Source organism: Podarcis tiliguerta (assembly GCF_965153285.1).
Source record: "Podarcis tiliguerta genome assembly, chromosome: 12".
Taxonomy (NCBI): domain Eukaryota; kingdom Metazoa; phylum Chordata; class Lepidosauria; order Squamata; family Lacertidae; genus Podarcis; species Podarcis tiliguerta.
In genome coordinates this window covers 54224785-54244633 of record NC_139545.1, presented here as the reverse complement: position 1 = coordinate 54244633, position 19849 = coordinate 54224785, and the positions used below count along the sequence as shown (strand labels likewise).

Sequence of the window (19849 nt, the reverse complement as noted above, 5' to 3'; positions counted from 1 at the left end):
TGAAGGTAATCAGCCCTGAGTGCTCACTGGAAGGACAGATCCTGAAGCTGAGGCTCCAATACTTTGGCCACCTCATGAGAAGAGAAGACTCCCTGGAAAAGACCCTGATGTTGGGAAAGATGGAGGGCACAAGGAGAAGGGGACGACGGAGGACGAGATGGTGGGACAGTGTTCTCGAAGCTACCAGCATGAGTTTGACCAAACTACGGGAGGCAGTGGAAGACAGGAGTGCCTGGTGTGCTCTGGTCCATGGGGTCATGAAGAGTCGGACACGACTAAACAACAACCACCACAAAGACAGCCCTGCTCTTTCTAGCTACCAGCAGAAGATCTTCGTGGTGCTTCTGAGGGGGGTTTTTTATTAACAGACACACGCTGCATCTCCAAGCACCACAACACCAATCCAAACTACCTGCTTTCAATTAAAGGGTGGAGGGGAGAAAGAGAGAGATATCAAAAGTTTCAAGCACAAGACTTCTGCATCAGGTCACGCTTGGCTCTCTGCAGTCATAGCACTTTGCGTGAAAATTTGTTTTCAGCAGCAGAACTGAACACAGTCCTTTCACACAAAAGTCCACTCCTGGTTAGCTTTGTCCGTTTCACCATCTAACTAACATGAGAGGAGAGAGATCCCCTGAAGATCTACCAGCAGATCCTGATCCACCTTCTGCCCTTGACTGCTCTACAAGTAGCACAGGGTTTCACTAGCAGGGTCTCCAGTTGAACAAAAGGGTGCTTAGCTTCCCAAGCACAGTCTAAAGTAGGAGGATTCAGCTGGTGCAACCTATGCAGGCAGACAGAGGCTTAAGGAAAGCTGACATGCCAACAAGACTCACTGGAAAAGAGCATTAAGCACGTTGCAACAGCTGCTGCAGGCCAAGCCAAAGGCTGAGGCAGGTGCTGCAGACAGCTCCCGCATTATGGCCGTCGAAACCACACAAACATCGCACAGCACAGAGGAGGATGGCCTATTCTACTCGCTTTAAGCTTTATCAGGAGATTCTGGGCCAAGCTCCATGACCATCCCTCTTAAGATGATGAGAAGAACCTGATGGACTGTTCAAATATATAAAAGGATGTCACCTAGAGGAGGGAGAAAGGTTGTTTTCTGCTGCTCCAGAGAAGCGGACACGGAGCAATGGATCCAAACTACAAGAAAGAAGATTCCACCTAAACATTAGGAAGAACTTCCTGACAGTAAGAGCTGTTCGACAGTGGAATTTGCTGCCAAGGAGTGTGGTGGAGTCTCCTTCTTTGGAGGTCTTTAAGCAGAGGCTTGACAACCATATGTCAGGAGTGCTCTGATGGTGTTTCCTGCTTGGCAGGGGATTGGACTCGATGGCCCTTGTGGTCTCTTCCAACTCTATGATTCTATGATTCTATGACCCATCTAGTCCAGCATCCTGTTCACACAGTAGCCAACCAGATGGTTGAAACAACAGAGATCCAATTGGTTTCTCCCAAGTAACCAGCACAGCTTCCCCAAGCATTTCCTTTCCGCTGTGTCCAATATTTTGCTGCTGATCACACCAAGGTAGGGTTATCAGATGTGCCTGGTTCCCGGAGACAGTCCCTGGATTTGCAAATCTGTCCCCGGGCAAATCTGCTACCAGGCTGGCTCCGGGCTGCTGACTGCCACTGCCAAAGGGCAACTGGGGACATTCGGCGGTACAGATCTCCTAGGAAGCTGACTTCTACAAACTCAGTCCAATGAGCTCAGCATTGTTTCCACCAGAGATGGGGACCTAGAGCCCCCCACTCTTCCTTGTACACCCATTAGCCTTTGCCAGCAACGGCAGTGGTCCAGAGTGATGGAAGCCATTGTTGAACCAGCCTGGAAGGATCACAGGATCCACCTCCTGTGTCTACACTAGCTAAGAGAGGTTCTTCCCAGGTTTCACTCTGGGGTCTTCTCCCAGCCCTCCCTGGAGATTCCAGGGACTGAAACTGGGTCCTTTTGCATGCAAAGCAGATGTTCTCCCATTCAGCTATGGCCCTACTTCAAACTGCCTTGAGATCCATGGAAGAAAAGGCCAAGATATAAAGATGTATAGTATAGTATAGTATAGTATAGTATAGTATAGTATAGTATAGTATAGTATAGTATAGTATAGTATAGTAAAAGCTATGGTTTTCCCAGCAGTGATGTATGGAAGTGAGAGCTGGACCATAAAGAAGGCTGATCACCGAAGAATTGACGCTTTTGAATTATGGTGCTGGAGGAGACTCTTGAGAGTCCCATGGACTGCAAGAAGATCAAACCTCTCCATTCTTAAGGAAATCAGCCCTGAGTGCTCACTGGAAGGACAGATCCTGAAGCTGAGGCTCCAATACTTTGGCCACTTCATGAGAAGAGAAGACTCCCTGGAAAAGACCCTGATGCTGGGAAAGATGGAGGGCACAAGGAGAAGGGGAAGACAGAGGACGAGATGGTTAGACAGTGTTCTCGAAGCTACAAACATGAATCTGACCAAACTGCGGGTGGCAGTGGAAGACAGGAGTGCCTGGCGTGCTCTGGTCCATGGGGTCACGAAGAGTCGGACACGACTGAACGACTAAACAACAACATAAAGATGTAATAAATGGAAAAGGGAAATGCATGAAAAACAGATTTTGGAACATGCTCCAGAACGCTTCACATTTCCCTGCATCTGGACCGTAGTACAAAGAACAAGTTCCCCTTCTGTCAGGATTTTGTGGATTGTGGCCAAGTGAGTTTTACTCAGAATAGACCCACTGAAATTAATAAACCTACGTTAGCCATGCAGGAGTGCTTTGGATTCGAATGCTGTCAAATACAGCCCTGTGACATGGATATGCTCCACCATTCCACCTCCTGGGACGTCAGCAGTGGACTGAAACATCTACAGGTGTTCTTGCAAAACTATATCCCAGCCAGAAACTGGTCTGCTGCTCACCTATCAGCAGCAAAGAGTATCATCCAGCTTCAGAAACGGCACCAGATTGCCATGTACTCTGGAACAGATGCCTTCTACATCAGAGTGAGGTTTGTCCTAGCCCAGAATTCCCTTTCTATCTGGCACCAGTTGCCTCTGGAAATGAGATGCATAAGACACAGTGATGATAGCCATCCTCCTTTTCTACCATGATCAGGTAGGTAGAGATGAACTGCTGCCAACACTGGGGACCCCAGTGACCTTGCCTGCGTTAATCCAGAAACCATCTTCCTAACCAGCTGGGACTGTTGAAGAGTTTGGACTTGATATCCGGCTTTATCACTACCCTAAGGAGTCTCAAAGCGGCTAACATTCTCCTTTCCCTTCCTCCCCCACAACAAACACTCTGTGAGGTGAGTGGGGCTCAGAGACTTCAAAGAAGTGTGACTGGCCCAAGGTCACCCAGCAGCTGCATGTGGAGGAGCGGGGAAGCGAACCCGGTTCACCAGATTACGAGACTACCACTCTAACACACTGTTGAGTCCTGTTGATACTGAAGCTCATACAATACAGTCAAATATTTGCAAGTTAATTGACAAAGGGTGATTTCCTCAGCTGCTTACACTGGGAAAGTTGTAAGAGGCAACAGTTACAGATGTTTGGCCAGACTGTCCCCTACACAATTACCACCAGGTTCCAAGGGACACTTCCGCGCAATGTGTTCCAAGCAGCTGTAGCCAGAACAGATTCGGTGGAAACTGCAAGCATCCTCGCAGCTTGCTCGTTTCTTTGCAAAGCATCTTCCAAGAGGCAACATCCATATTAAAAACACTCTTTGCCATAGCCGCCGATGTAACTTGCTCCAAATTGTGATGAGGACCTGCTCTGCCCAAGGAATTCTACACCGTCATCATGCCAAAGGCTTTCCCAGTTCCAGCTCCATCACCCAAAAACCTCCTGCCTTCAGTACTCTCTGCCAGCTCTGCCATGCCATCCCAGCAGCCTAGAACTGCCTCGGCCTTTTATTCCAAAGGTTCAACCTCATTCCAGCAAGAAGCCTCTGCCTTAGCTCCATAGCCTTCATCCCACGGCAAAACCAGGCCTGAAGAACATAAGAAGAGTCTGGTGGCCGATGGCCCATCGAGTCCAGCACCCTGTTCTCACAGTGGCCAACCAGATGCAGGATGCATTGCAATAGCGTTTACTCACATTCATCCCATGGCAATGTCTCCACTTCTCCCACCCCTCCATTCTTAGACACCTACCTCACTGCCTGGGCACTTCTTTTCCCTACCCTGCTCCATAATGCACCTTGCACAGTTGGTGCTGCTGCGATATCCAAGCCAGCTCACAACATTCTCGCCTGACATTCTGTCACACCATGTTGTGACCAAGGACAAAACCCAGCAGGAGGCAAAGCAAAGAGGAGAAGGCTTGGTTGCAAGGTGATCAGGACCCCAAAGGTTTCTGCTCCAGCCACAGGTGCATGAGGACAATATCAGAGCCCAGCTAGACCACACTAATAGTTCATTGGGTCCATCCATCCACAGCCTGGTGCTGTGGCTGGGGCCAATGGGTGCTATACTCCAAGACTTGCAGAGGGCACCAGGCCGGGGAAGGATGGACTTAGTCCAATATCCTGCTTCTGCCTAACCACCAGAGGTATTTGGGAACCCCACAAGCAGGACATGAAACCATCAGCCTCCCTCATCAACTGTGTTATAAACACTGGGCAAGTCAAGCCTTCTGCCTACAGTGGAGACCTTAATAGGCATTAACATTTCTGCAGAACAGTCTCTCTCTAAAGGCATGCCCTGAACACCCATTAATGCCCATGCCTGGCATATTAAGTGACGCTCTTTCCCTGTGGGGTTGCAATGCACCCATGCACGTCAGCCACACTGCAGGAATTTCTGCAATGCCCTGGCTTCCCCTGTTACCCTGAAAGGCATTGCGCACATGAATTAAGTGGCCTTTTCAACAGTCTTGCATGTGGAAAGGATTCTGTGGGCAAGTGCCATGCTCTGCACCCATGCACTGATTCCTGCACTGTAGGGGGTTGGACTGGATGAGCCTTGGTGTTCCTTCGTGGAACCGCAAGGGTCACCTGGTCCAACTTCCTGCAATGGAGGAATCTATTTACCTCTGCAATTGTATGATAAGCAGACGCCTATTTACCTATTCCACCATATGTGGCACCCAGACTCCTCTTGTCCATGCAGAAAGAGATCTGTGCATGGTTGTTATGTGCCTGCGCACACAAACACTTAGGAGTGCTTCTTTTCCAGGTATGATACTTGTCCAAAACATCCATTAAGAACCGAGGTTTAAGAGGAGGCAAGCGATGGCCACGCTTCAAGGAGAGGACCTCAGCAGGTTGAAGAGGTGGAAGTTACAGAGGGAAGCAGGTTAAAGCAATCTCCTTGCATTTTATTCCATTCTTTCTGCACTAAAACAGAAACCTCATCTTGCTATGGTGCTTGTGGGTTGGGGGGGTGAGAGGCTGGCTATTTGCCTCCGATCCCAGCCTACAGAGAATGGATCCTCCCAGAGAGAAACAAAATAAATAGAAATGAACAAGACGAGGGGAGGGAGGGAGAGTGCAAAAAGAAACTTTCCCATGAAACTATTTTATTTTCTTAGAGAACAGGATACACCTGCGAGTCTTAACACCAGAGGGTAGTTGGGGGTGGTGGTTGGTTTTTTTTTTAAACTTAATTCATGGATTAATGGACCCCTCTGCTGGCAGGAGCCAGAACTGCACTTAAAACCATCCGCTCCCCACCCCCCTCAAACTAGAGTGGTTTTAACAAGTGGTAAGGAAGGTCAACTTTTTACAACTGCATCCAATTGCTCCAATTGCCATCAGGCTTAATTAGAAGTAGGGGGCAGCAAAACACAGAGCCACAGGGATGCTTTTGATCAAACAGGAGCAGATTGTGCTTCTCTTTCAAACTTCATTAAAACAGGGGAAGATGTAGCAAGTCTTTGGCGGATGGGGGAGTAAGGAGGAGAGAGCAACAGCAGCCACAACAGGACACCCAGCACGCAAGAGTTTTGCTCCTTTTTTCCTCTCCGGTGGGAAGGATCTGAGATCAGAAGAACAGCCTTTCGACCCATGACAGCTCCCCACCCATTTTGCATTTCCAGAAAGGAAGCTGCAGAAATCAGAGCAGGCACACAGAGGAGGGAGGGTGGGGAGGGACTCAGACATACCAGCTCAGAAGGGTGGGGGACATACTTCCAAGACACGCCGGTGAGGGTTTTTTTTAAAAAAAGGGGGGGAGGGCACTTTCCCAGACACAGAGTCTTATGAAATACAGGAAGAAGAAAAGAAACAGCTTATTCTCGCTGTTCTCTTTGATTGCCTGCCCACCAAATGCCAGAGCTTAGAAACACATGGCAGCAGTAATCGCTATAGCTGGGGCAGGGTGGGAGAGAGAAGGAGCCACACACACACACACACACCAGGGCACCAGAAATGCACATTCCGGACCCTGAAATTGCATCTCGACAAGCTCATTCCCAGGAGCCTTGAAGCCCCTTACAGCAGAAGTCTCACACACCATCTCTGCAGCATCAATGTACGCGTACCCTGACGACTAAAGCTCATTCTCACAGCTGGCTTCCAATGCAAGATCTCACAGACTAAGTGATTAAGTTCCACCATCTCCTTAGTGGAGCTACCTACCATTCTCATGCAAAATGCCTCCCACCTGTGAACTCCAGGTGAGCAACAAGGAGAAGAAATACTTTGGTTTTTCTTACAGGAGCCTGCTCTTGTAAGCCACTGCAGGTAGGTAGGAATCAGAGGGCTACATCCTTGATTGGCCTGTAGGGTTGCAGGAGGAGCATGCATCTGGCAAAGTAGACCGTTGCCTTCTAAGTTTGTTCTACAGGGAGCCAATTCAGCCTCAAAAGGTAGCACAGCTCTACAAGCCACTCCAGCCTATGGCTATAAGGAGCAACCAGCATGATCCATCCCATAAATAAAATGTATCTTGCCATTTCCTAACAGAGTCATCTGTAAATTGCACGGCCAGCAAAAAAATCACAAGACACAGAAAGGAAGAGTGACCACAAACATTTAAAACCGATGTCAGCTTGCAGAACCCAGGCTGTTGCCCACCACTAAACGCCACGGAAAAGAAAAATAAATAGAGGGCGTCCAGATCAGCACAATGTTTTATAGCAAAAAAAAAAAAAAAAAAAACCCTCTCACCTCACTCTTCCAAGCCTGCTCAGCTTCCAGGGAAATTCAAGGCAAGCCAAGCAATGGATATTCTTCCAAAGTGCAAAGCGGAGCGGGGAAAGAGAGCTCAACAAACTGTTCCCAGCTGACAGCCTGGAACTTCAGACATGAAGTTAACATGGAAAGGGGGTGCGGTTCAAGCAAGCCAGGAGCCATGCCTTGAGCAGAAAGGCCAACTCGCCACCAGCAGCAGTCAGACTCAAGCCAATTCCTCAAGACCAGCCCAATGCCAACTTAAAGCAAATCCACAGAGTTTAAACAGGTTGACATCGCCATCATCTTTGCCCAGGACAAGGCTCATGAGTCACCCACACAAGCAGCACCAGGGAGGGAGGGAGGGGTCATTGCTAGAGTGCCAAAGTAGAAGCAAAGACCCAGCCCACTTCTCCCCAAAACCCACCACTTTGACACCGGTAGCCCAGGAACAGCGTATTGCTCTTATGCAATCTACCGAAGATTCTCATTGCGGGGTGAGGAAGACACAATACAATCTCTGGACGTTTCCTAACACACATTTAGGAAGTGTCTATGTGTCTTCTTTGGAAAGAGCGTCAGAAGGGGCTACACAGGTACTTTGCAAGGAGGGGAGGGGAGACAAAAATTGTGCATTTGTGTTTCACCCCCCCCCCCCAAGAGAGTCATTTGGTTCTGCAGGGAAAGTGGCACCCCCAAATTACTCCTCTCCCACTTCCTGTCCCTTCCAATTCAATTCAATGCAGATTCTTAGAAGGTGACTGCATGGAACAATGAATCATTTGCTGCTTGTTGGATGCACCTGACCCCAAATAATTTGGGGAGGGGGATAATAAAGGAGGGGAGGATTGGTCTACATAGCAAACAGCCCTGGATGCTGCAGAACATCCTGAACAGCCTATAATGTGGAGAAGGAAGAGCGAAAACAGGTGGTTCAGGTAAGAGATTCGTGCAAAGTGCACCCCTCATCCCTGAACATTCATACTGGGCAGGGAGGGGGGGGTCTGCAAAAACTTTGCCAGGAGATGTGGTGGGCTTTGGGTGGAGAGAGGGGGAAATACTGAAAAGGGGTTTTAGTAAGGGGAAAATACAGACTGCATAGAGGCTGGGTTAAGCAGCCTGCACGAGATTTTCTTATGCAGTATTTTGGAGCGGTGCGCTTTACGCGCCGGAGAGAAGCGCTCGCGGGTCGTCCAGCGGGCAGGGACGCCGCCGGAGCGAGCGAGCAACCTGCCGCTCTCTGCTGGAAGGTGAAGCGGGATTATGGGGCACACCTAAGGGAGACGGAGGCAGCCGGATTGCTGCCAAGTCACGCAGGGGTGGGGGTGGGGAGGGGGCACAGCGGGCGCCCTACATGAAAATGGAAGGGAGAGAGAATAGGGCAGGGCCCCGGGGCTTTGGCTTAAATGCAAAAGTTGCAAAACCTCAGGGTTTGCAAGCAGCATGTTGGAGAGGAGGAGGAGGAAGGGGCAGGCTCGACGGTACGGTGATGGGCGCACGCCACGGGCTGCGAGGGGGAACGCTGCTAGCAGGTTGTAGTGGGGGCAGAGGAAGGCACGAAGGTGAACTTGCAAAAGACAAGCCCCGTTTCTAGGGAAGCATTTTAGGAGCAAATAAAAAGTAGACAGCGGGTTGCTCTAAAGCAGGCCCCTCCCAGGTCGAGGGCGCTTTACTCGCGAGGAAGCGCGCACAGCGCTGCAGCCCGAGCCACCGCAACCAGATCCCGCTCCCCTTGCTCCTACCGGCCCCCGAATACCCAGCGGCGCTTAACTTCCCACTAAGCGCAGCGTCGCTTGCGCGCGGGTTAAGCGCAGCGCGATCCAAAGGCAACCGATCCCGGAGCAACCAGCGGCGGCGGCAGCAGCAGCAGCTCAGAACAGCCCGGGGCTGGCTTCCTCGCGAGCAAAGCGTCGCAGCGCCAGGCGATCGCCGGCGCAGAGTCCGACCCCGTCGAGTTACCTCTGGAGAGGAGATTAAGGGGGTGTCAGATAAAAAGCAGCCCCCGAGGTGAGGCAGCCGCGCCCGCCGCCGACTTACCCGAAGTAGGCAAGGGACGGTCCCGGGGCGCCGGCGAGCAGCAGCACTAGGAGCGCGCAGGAGGCGGAGGAGAAGAAGAGCCAGCGGAGCAGGCGGTGTCCATCCAGCATTTTGCTGCGGCGCTCGGGCTGACCATCTCGTTCCTTCCCCCGCGGAGCCGGATCAGCAGCCGGGCGGCTGGAGGCGGCCGCTTTATAGGGAGGCCGGCGGCGGCCCGAGCCCAGCTGCGAGCCGGGGGCGGGGCCCCGAGCAGGGAGGCGAAGGCCGGGGGCGGGGCCAGGAGGGGAGTCCCGCCCCCTCCGCTCCGCCTCCCTCCCCCCCCCCTCCCGCGCGCTCCGGGCGGAGAGCGGCGCAAAGGAGGCAGCGCTGCGCTCGGCTAGAGCGAGGCGGAGAGGCGAGCTTCGGGTCCTGAGCTGAACACGGAGAGGTGGATCCGAGAAGGGGAAAGTCGATCTTCGGCCACGGCAGCAGCAACTGGTCTCTGAAACTCCCCGCCTGTTGCCCTGCTGGCTTCGCAGCCTGCTAAAAGCTCTCCTTTCTCCCCAACCCCCTTCCCCTTACGCATCAGGAAGAACTTTCTGATGGTAACTTACCTGACAAGGTGATGGACTTACCTGGCAAGGTGATGGACTTGCCTTTGTTGGAGGTTTTCCAGCAAAGGTCGGGGGGGGGCACCTGCCAGGGATTATCCAGCAATGATTAGTGGATTGCAGGGGGTTGGACTAGATGACCCGAAGGGGTCCCTTCCAATTCTACAATTCTGTGTTTCCAAGCATTTGGAGGTTTTTAAAAAAACAACAGTTGATTTTGCCTATATCTTGATGCTTTTAATATGTGCGCTGTTTTTAAAAGCCTGCCATTTTTTTAAAATGCAGATTTGTTTATTTACTTACAGCATCTATTTATTTATTTTACTGAAGGTATACAGTGGTACCTCTGGCTGTGAACGGGATCCGTTCCGGAGGCCCGTTCGCAACATGAAGAGCGCAACCCGCAGCGGCGTGTGCGCGCGCGTGGATCGTGATTCTCCGCGCATGCGCGTGATGTCATTTTGCGCTTCTGCGTATGCGCAAGCGGCAAAACCGGGAAGTAACCCTTTCCGGTACTTCTGGGTCGCCATGGGATGTAACCTGAAAGAACATAACCTGAAGCAGACGTAGCCAGAGGTACCACTGTATGTATGTGTGTGTATATATATATATATATATGCTTTCGTAGATTTTCACGGGTACAGGAATGCAGGTTTTGGTGTCCTCGGGTGTCTTCCCGTGTAAAAGTTGGGGTGTCTAGGCGACGTTTCGACGAGGTCTCACTCGTCATCTTCTGACGAGTCATCTTCTGATAAAATCAGACTTGAAGTCACCAACATCCTCTGCTCCAGCAAACCACCCAGAAGCAATTTACACAAAGAAGAACAGAAAGCACTCACCAACCTGAGGAAAGACAACAACATAATCATTCTCCCAGCAGACAAAGGTAATGCCACTGTTGTGATGAACACATCGGACTACCAAGCAAAACTATCAAATCTACTCCAAGACCCTACCTACCAACCTATAAAAACAGATCCCACCACCTATCTGGAAAAAACCACCAAATCCAAAATAAAAGCCTCTCCTATCAGTGAAGAAATCCAGCTAAGAATCATCCCCAGAGAAAAATCATCCAGATGCCCCAAACTCTACGGCCTCCCCAAGATACACAAAGAAGGAACACCACTCAGACCAATAGTCAGCTCCATAGGCTCACCTCTACAAAATCTCGCTAAATTTCTCGCCAAGCAACTTCAGCCCTATGCAGAATCCATCTCTTCACACGTTCCAAACTCCTTCCAGTTCATAGAAACAATAAAGAAGCAAAACCTACAACCCAATGACCTACTTGTGAGCTTCGATGTTGTATCTCTCTTCACACAAGTGCCCATTAATGAAGCCTTGACAGCCATTCAAAACAAATACAATCCCCCCGAATACATCTTGGACCTGACCAACCACTGCCTAACCAACACGTACTTCATCCACAATGGACAAAGATACAAACAGATAGAAGGAGCACCTATGGGATCACCCCTCTCACCGGTCATCGCTAACCTGTACATGGAACACTTTGAAACCAATGCTTTAGACAAGTCAGAACACAAACCCAAACTTTGGCTCAGATATGTTGACGACACCTTTGTAATTTGGCCACACGGGAAGGAAAAACTGGATAGCTTCCTCACACATCTCAACAGCCTACACCCCAAAATACAATTCACTATGGAAATAGAAGCCAACAACCAACTTCCCTTCCTTGACGTCCTAATCTACAAAAAACCTGATGGCTCCCTAGGACACACTATCTACCGGAAAAAAACACACACCAACCGCTACTTACATGCACAATCACACCACCACCCTGCACAAATAAACTCCGTAGCCAAGACTCTCATCTCCAGAACCAAACGCCTGGCTGACGAAGACCACTTGACAACTGAGTTACAGAATCTCTCAAATGTGTTAATTGCCAATGGATACCAGCAAAACAGGGTTACGAAGCTAATCCAAAAAGAAACACCCCCCAAAAACCAAGACACAGAAGAAAACAATGGCATAGCCCTCCTTCCTTATATCAAGGGCACTACAGATAAAATTAGCAAAATCCTCCATAAACACAATATCAAAACAGCCTTTTGCACCAACCAAAAAATAGCCAATATCCTCAGAAACCCCAAGGATAAAATTCAGTTGGAAAACCAAGGGGTCTATGAAATACCCTGCAAAGTCTGCCCAGCCACGTACATTGGACAAACAAACAGACGAATAAATGCACGGATCGCAGAACACAAGAATGCCGTCAAAAAAGAAGAAAAAACTTCCTCTCTTTTCCAACACATGAAAGAAACAGGACACGAAATTAATTTTGCAGATTCCAAATTGCTCTTTAACATGGAACATCACCACAAGAGAATAATCATGGAAGCCATCGAGATAGAGAAACACCCTCACAACATGAACAAGCGTGACGACACATCCCGCTTGCCAGACATCTGGAAATTAGCCCTCCCCACAAAATCTGACACCAGATCCAGAGGCACACAGAACGCCATCACCAATCAACCACACCAGACCCAAACCCAGACCCTCTCCACAGATAAATTACAGACACCATCCAGTAGCCAAACCAGGGTGGCACCTCCGGATGCTGCACCCCCCTGCAATCCCTACACAGATCTGGCTGGCACAGGCCACAAAACCACAGCTCGCCCCTATACACGAAGCCAAGCCAGAGCACAGCCAAGTGCAGTACAGCCATCTTCTCAGAAAAACTCTTCACAAAGTTCAAGAGTTCAAGACACGAAGGCTTTAGCAACTAATCCACACCTAATGACCCACCTAAGTGGGATTCAGGAAATCACTCAAGAAATCACTCAAGATATCCCTCAAGTAATTAAGGAACAAAAGAAGAAAAGGCACACTAGCCTGGGAACCTCCTCTCTGCCCAGAACATTGGAGGCTATACACCACACCTCCTCAACAGTATTTATAGGAACTCAAACACTGAGATCCTGCTCTGTTCCAGTAACAAGAAGCCGAAAGCACCAGCCTGAAGATGACGAGTGAGACCTCGTCGAAACGTCGCCTAGACACCCCAACTTTTACACGGGAAGACACCCGAGGACACCAAAACCTGCATATATATATATATATATATATTTCCTCCCAGGAGCTCGAAGTGCTTCACCTCATTTAATCCCCAGAACAACCCCATGAGGAAGGCTAGGATGAGAGGCAGTGACTGGCCCCAAGTTACCCAGTGAGCTTCATGGCCCAGCGTGGATTTGAACCTGCTTCTCTCATATCCTAGTTCCACACCCTAACCCAGGCTTCCTCAACCACGGCCCTCAAGCTGTTTTTGGCCTACAACTCCCATGATCCCTAGCTAGCAGGACCAGTGGTCAGGGATGATGGGAATTGTAGTCTCAAACCATCTGGAGGGCCGAGATAGAGGAAGCTTGCTCTAGCTACTACACTGCATCATGTTATGTAACCCCCTTAGAGGTATATTTTGGGGAGGGGTTTAATCAAGCACTGAGACCTCCGGGTATAGGGTGGTATATAGATTCAATTAATAATACAGTGGTACCCCGCAAGACGAATGCCTCGGAAGACGAAAAACTCGCAAGACAAAAGAGTTTTTCGTTTTTTGAGGTGCTTCGCAAGACGGATTTCCCTAAGGGCTTGCTTCGCTAGACGAAACGGCCCTGCCTCTCGAGTCATGGCGACGGTCACTGGACGCACGCACGCTCACTTCCCCGCTCCTCCGGCTCCCTCCCACCTTCCCGCTGACGGTGCCTCGCGCCGCTGCCCACCCCCCTTGCGCGCTCCCCTCAGAGAGCCGTTGCCGCCAGCGCCTCTCTCTCCCTGGAGTCGCGCTCCTGAGCCCCGCCGCCCTCGAGCAGCAGCGTCGCACAGTGGCCACAACGAGTGGGTGAGTCTGAGGTACCGGCTGCGGCAGCTGTCCTGCTTCTCCCCGCCCCTCCCCGCCGTTGTCAGTGTTTAAATGCAGTGGTGCTTCGCAAGACGAAAAAACTCATAGAACGAAAAAACTCGCTGAACGAATTAATTTCGTCTTGCGAGGCACCACCACCATAATAATAATAATAATAATAATAATATATTGTATTTTATTTGCTGTTTTTATTACAGGTTGTTCTCTCTTTTTTTGGCATTTATATCTCACCCTTTTTCTCCAAAGAGCTCAAAGTGGTGTACATGGGTTTTTTTTGCCCCCTCTCCAATTTAATACCCGTGTGAGGCAGGCTATTGGCTGAGAGCCAGTGACTGGCCTAAGATCACCCAGTGAGCTGCATGGTCAAGTGCAGATTTGAACCCTTTACATTGCCTGGAGACGTGCATGTGGAAGGCGATTAACAATTAAGAATAATAGTAATTAAATGTTGCATAAATCTTGTGCGGCAGCGGCTGTTGGGGGGAAAGGCAATCTCAAGGCAGCTTGCATAAAACAAGAACAGATAAAATAAGAATAAGATAATATAAGAAAGTGTGCAGACAATCTCAACAGAAACAGCATGACCCTCGTTCAAAGTGACCAGTTCCCAAAAACCTCTTCACCTGCCAGCAGAAAAACTGTGCTGTGGGTGACGATTAGATTAGGCCTGCTCTGCAGAGCGAAGGGGTAGAAATATTGAATGCTCCCCCATATATAGGGAAGAAGGAATTGGGAAAACTCCTTGACAGTTTAAGGTTCATAGAATCATAGATAGAACTGAAGAGTTTGAAGGGACCCCAAGGGTCATCTAGTCCAGCCCCCTGCAATGCAGGAATCTCAACACGTGTTCCCCCATCCAATTTATAACCAGACCAGACTCTGCTTAACTTTGTAAATGTGCTAGCGGTTTTATTGCTGCACCAATAAGAGGAGAGTTCTGTTTCCTGCTGTGCTAGATTTCTTCTTGCAGGGAGGGTTGTTTTTATGGGGTGGGGAGGTAATGCAAGGAACCGTTCAGAAATGGAATCTCCCGAGACAATGCATGTAAACCAAGAAAATCTTTAATGAACAGAATTTTTAAAAAAGAAAGAAATGGAATCTCCCCACCTGCAGCCTGGTGTGATACCATTTGCAGAGTTTGGTTTATTCATTAAGTAGTTTCATTTGCAGCATGTTTCATTCATGGTTGCTAGCCACGATGGCTATGCTTTTCCTCCACAGTCAAGAGGCTGCTTGCTTCTGAATAGCAGTAGCTGGAAACCACAAGATATTTATTTATTTATTTATACATACATACATACATACATACTGGACATACATATGAGACGCGGGTGACGCTGTGGGTTGAACCACAGAGCCTAAGACTCTTCGAATCCCTGCAACAGGGTGAGCTCCCATTGCTCGGTCCCTGCTCCTGCCAACCTAGCAGTTCGAAAGCACATCAAAGTGCAAGTAGATAAATAGGTACTGCTCCGGCGGGAAGGTAAACGGCATTTCCGTGCGCTGCTCTGGTTTGCCAGAAGCGGCTTAGTCATGCTGGCCACGTGACCCGAAAGCTGTACGCTGGCTCCCTCGGCCAATAAAGCGAGATGAGCACCGCAACCGCAGAGTCGGCCACGACTGAACCTAATGGTCAGGGGTCCCTTTACCTTTACCACATACATACATACATACATACATACCCTGCCCATCTGGCTGGGTTTCCCCAGCCACTCCGGGCAGCTTCCAACAAAATATTAAAAATACATTAAAACACCAGTCATTAAAAACTTCCCTAAACATGATGGTGGAGCAGACCCCTGCAGGATCACACACTTGGTACATGGCTCAATATCAGCTGTCACTATTACAAAGGAGGACAAAACCAATGGTGAGAGTTCTCTTTGGAGACATTCACATCAGCACAGTTTGGAACTGCTACCGCAAATTGGGCAGTGATATATACAGAGGCATACAGATTAGCACAGTTTGTAACTGTTTGGTCCACCAGCCGAATTCAAAACAGTGTCTGATGGCATTCAAGCACAGGCCAAAATCCACTCCTCTGTCTTGGAAGAAGAAGAAGAGTTTGGATTTGATATCCCACATTTCACTCCCTTTAAGGAGTCTCAAAGCGGCTAACAGTCTCCTTTCCCTTCCTCCCCCACAACAAACACCTCTGTGAGGTGAGTGGGGCTGAGAGACTTCAAGGAAGTGTGACTGGTCCAAGGTCACCCAGCAGCTGCATGTGGAGGAGCAGGGAATCGAACTCAGTTCACCAGATTACGAGTCTACCGCTCTTAACCACTACACCACACTGGCTCTTGGGAACAGACCTACCTAATTGGGTAGCAATATTTCCAGAGGCATCTGAAGTGGTGGAGTTCAGAATGTTTCAGTCCACCATACTGATTCAAAATAACATGCAGTATCCAAAAACTGTCTCCTCCCTCTCGGGAACCACCGTATCAGGTTTGTTCGTGGTATCTCAACGGCGGCAAGAGTCTTAACAGCACAAGGATAGGGGAATGAGGAAACCCCGACTAAAGAACTGTGGCAAGAGAAACTGATGGACTATGCGGAATTGGCGAAATTGACACATAAACTACGCGACAAGGATAACTGTGATCTTAAAGAAGAATGGGAACCTTTTACGAAGTATTTAAAGAAACAACAAAATGAACTGGACTCCTTGGCAGGTTTTGAATAAACACTCACAAATTTTTTATTGGTAACATACAGATAGATAAATTGAGGATCTTCACAATTTTATAATATGCAAAGAATATAATATGTGTTAAGAAACCAGAGAGAGGAGCTGAGGGAAGTCGGGGTGAGGTGGGGGGTGGGTTTTTCTGAAATATACTCGGAGTCGAGAGTGGATTTCATGCTCTTTATTCAGCTCATAGTGGTGAGGAGGAATGAAAGTTCCCCCAAAGTATCTGCTTTATATACAGTATTTACACAATGGGCTGCATGTGATTGGCTAATTCCAGGATTCTCCTGTAGGCCAATCAGGTTGTGGATTCACTTCCATCTGGAGCTGGATTGGGTGGCTCCTGCAGACCAGTCATACTGCTGCATTGTTCTAGGACCAATCAGACTGCTGCATTCTGAATCCTATTGTTCTAGGACCAATCAGACTGCTGCATTTTGGATCCTATTGTTCTAGGATCAATCAGACTGCTGCATTTTGGATCCTATTGTTCTAGGACCAATCAGACTGCTGCATTTTAGATCCTATTCAACTCAGTACATAACATTTTCCTTTTTAGGGGGGGAGAGGGGAAATGGGGGTAATGTGGATGATGTATTTTGGATAAATTGTTACGTTGAAATCCCTAATAAAAAATATTTATTTTTTTAAAAGGGGTTGATCATGGTATCTCATGAGGCTCTGCCTGCCTGCCTGTGCTTCTCTGCCCCCCTTTTCTCTCACCGTAGAAGGCCAGTTCCCAAACGTTGGTATCTACCGAGAGGCCATGACAGGAGATCCAGCAGGTTCTTGTATTGCTGATTGGTCTCCTCCCGCCCTTTTCTTCCACAGGCCCTGTATTACTTCCTATTCATAAGAATAGCTTTGGATTCTGCACTACGTGACTGGAGCTTGCTCCATGGTAAAGGTAAAGGGACCTCTGACCATTAGGTCCAGTCGTGACCCACTCTGGGGTTGCGGCACTCATCTCGCTTTATTGGCCGAGGGAGCCGGCGTACAGCTTCCGGGTCATGTGGGCAGCATGACTAAGCCACTTCTGGCAAACCAGAGCAGCACATGGAAACACTGTTTACCTTCCCGCTGGAGCGGTACCTATTTATCTCCTTGCACTTTGACGTGCTTTCGAACTGCTAGGTTGGCAGGAGCAGGGATTGAGCAACAGGAGCTCACCCCGTCGCGGGGATTCGAACCGCCGACCTTCTGATTGGCAAGTCCTAGGCTCTGTGGTTTTAACCCACAGCGCCACCCGCGTCCCTTGCTCCATGGTATCCTCTTGAAAAAGAAGGAGAAGAGAAGATGAGGAGAGGGCTCTTGCACTCAGATCCTGCTCGCTGGATTCACACAGGCATTTGGTTGGCCACAGGTTGCTGGGTGGATGGGCCATAGGCGTGATCCAGTGGGCTGTTCTTTAATCAGTTGTTGATTCCCAGCAACTGGTCTATAGAGGAATTCAGCCTCCGGCAGTACTTGGCGGAATCCCATGCCAAAACTTTACATCCATAGGCTAAATTTTCAGAGAAGAAAATAAAGGTCAATGCCACCTTCCTTAACAGCCCCCGCACTTCAGACTTTTCTCCTTCCAAGAAGACCATGCATATTTTTTTTAATTTCTGCATGCCATGCGGTTGTGAAAGGACGGTACACTCAGCCAGCAACCCAAAATTAAAATGCATTTCATTTTCGGAAAACAATATTGCCCTGTTTTTGGAAGCGGTCCCTCTCTGTGTGCCTGGAATTCAAATATTTGTTTCCTTTACCAAAAAGAACTGAAAGGGTCTCAAATATTTAACCTTTCAGAAATTTGCTATTGTGTGTTCAAAAGAGAGAGGTTTGCCTCTTAGGATGATTAGGCGTAATTCAGTTTGAACGCATTAATTTGATTTAACTGTAGGATTGCTTTCATAGGCAATCCTAGGGTGAATGATTAACGATTTGGGCTGAACAAACTCCACCAGGGCTGAACTTGCTTCTGATAGATTTTGGAGCTGGTGCAATTCACTTCAGCCTGATTTCTCTTAAGATTGTGTTGAGCGGCCTGTCTACACCGGTTCCCCTTTGTTGGATTTAATTTGATCAGGTAACGCAGTGGCGTGGGACAGGCTCACTCAGCCAATAGCTGAGCTTGATCGGTTGCCTGTTTAAACCAAACATCCACGCAATCCAGTATCAGCCACCAACAAATTCCACAAAGGGTAGCCTGACGCCTACATCATCAAATCAAAGGTGTGTCGGCTGCTGATGTCTTGATCTGTGGCATTGTTGCAACGGAATTGGTTTCGGAATCTCAGGCATCCATGCTTGCTCCATTTTAAGAAAGAACTTTGGGTTAAATGTAAAATCTTCCAGTCCGGGACTTGAATCTGGTTCGGGGGGGGGGGGATAGTTTTACAAGTTGTGTGTCCTTGTTTCTCAATTTGATCCTTTAACGTGGTTTTGTATGTTTTGTGGTATTTTATGCATTGTGACTTGCTGTTATTTTTATTGATTAAAGGTAAAGGTACCCCTGCCCGTACGGGCCAGTCTTGACAGACTCTAGGGTTGTGCGCCCATCTCACTCAAAGAGGCCAAGGGCCAGCGCTGTCCGAAGACACTTCCGGGTCACATGGCCAGCGTGACATCGCTGCTCTGGCGAGCCAGAGCCGCACACGGAAACGCCGTTTACCTTCCCGCTAGTAAGCGGTCCCTATTTATCTACTTGCACCCAGGGGTGCTTTCGAACTGCTAGGTTGGCAGGCGCTGGGACCGAACGACGGGAGCGCACCCCACCACGGGGATTCGAACCGCCGACCTTTCGATCGGCAAGCCCTAGGCACTGAGGCTTTAACCCACAGCGCCACCCGCGTCCCATTTTTTATTGATTATAGATTGGTATAGATTGGTAATTCTTTATTGTGGCTGATAAGTGTAAACCGTTTAATTATTATTTGCTGGTGTCTAATTTTACTATTCACAATTAGATTCTGGGAGTTGAATGTTGCTTTGTCTGATAAAAGTTGTTTATTTTAAAGTTATCGACACTTTTTATATTGGATCAGATTGTTGCTGTTTGATGTTTTATTGTGTTTTTTCTATGTGTTGGAAGCCTCCCAAAGTGGCTGGGGCAACCGTGCCAGATGGGCGGGGTATAAATAAAAAATGTAATAATAATATAAGGTCCTCGTACAGCTCATCAGTGGATAGGGCTGAGGACACAGATGCTGTTCAGAGATGTGGGAGGGCTCTGCTCACTTGTTGTTGTTGTTTAGTCGTTTAGTCGTGTCCGACTCTTCGTGACCCCATGGACCAGAGCACGCCAGGCACTCCTGTCTTCCACTGCCTCCCGCAGTTTGGTCAGACTCATGTTTGTAGCTTCGAAGACACTATCCAACCATCTTGTCCTCTGTCATCCCCTTCTCCTTGCACCCTCCATCTTTCCCAACATCAGGGTCTTTTCCAGGGAGTCTTCTCTTCTCATGAGGTGGCCAAAGTATTGGAGCCTCAGCTTCACGATCTGTCTTTCCAGTG

General features: G+C 48.9%; 1 protein-coding gene across 1 annotated transcript in view; it reads right to left on the bottom strand.

Moving 5' to 3' along the window:
* The window catches only part of WNT9A (Wnt family member 9A), a 57426-nt gene extending 48082 nt beyond the window's left edge, over positions 1–9344 (bottom strand). Inside the window, exon 1 of the mRNA XM_083406729.1 lies at positions 9160–9344. Within this exon, the coding sequence (XP_083262855.1) occupies positions 9160–9269 (110 nt within the window). The 5' untranslated portion in view covers positions 9270–9344. The remainder of the gene's footprint in view (positions 1–9159) is intronic.
* Between the last annotated feature and the right edge of the window lie 10505 nt (positions 9345–19849).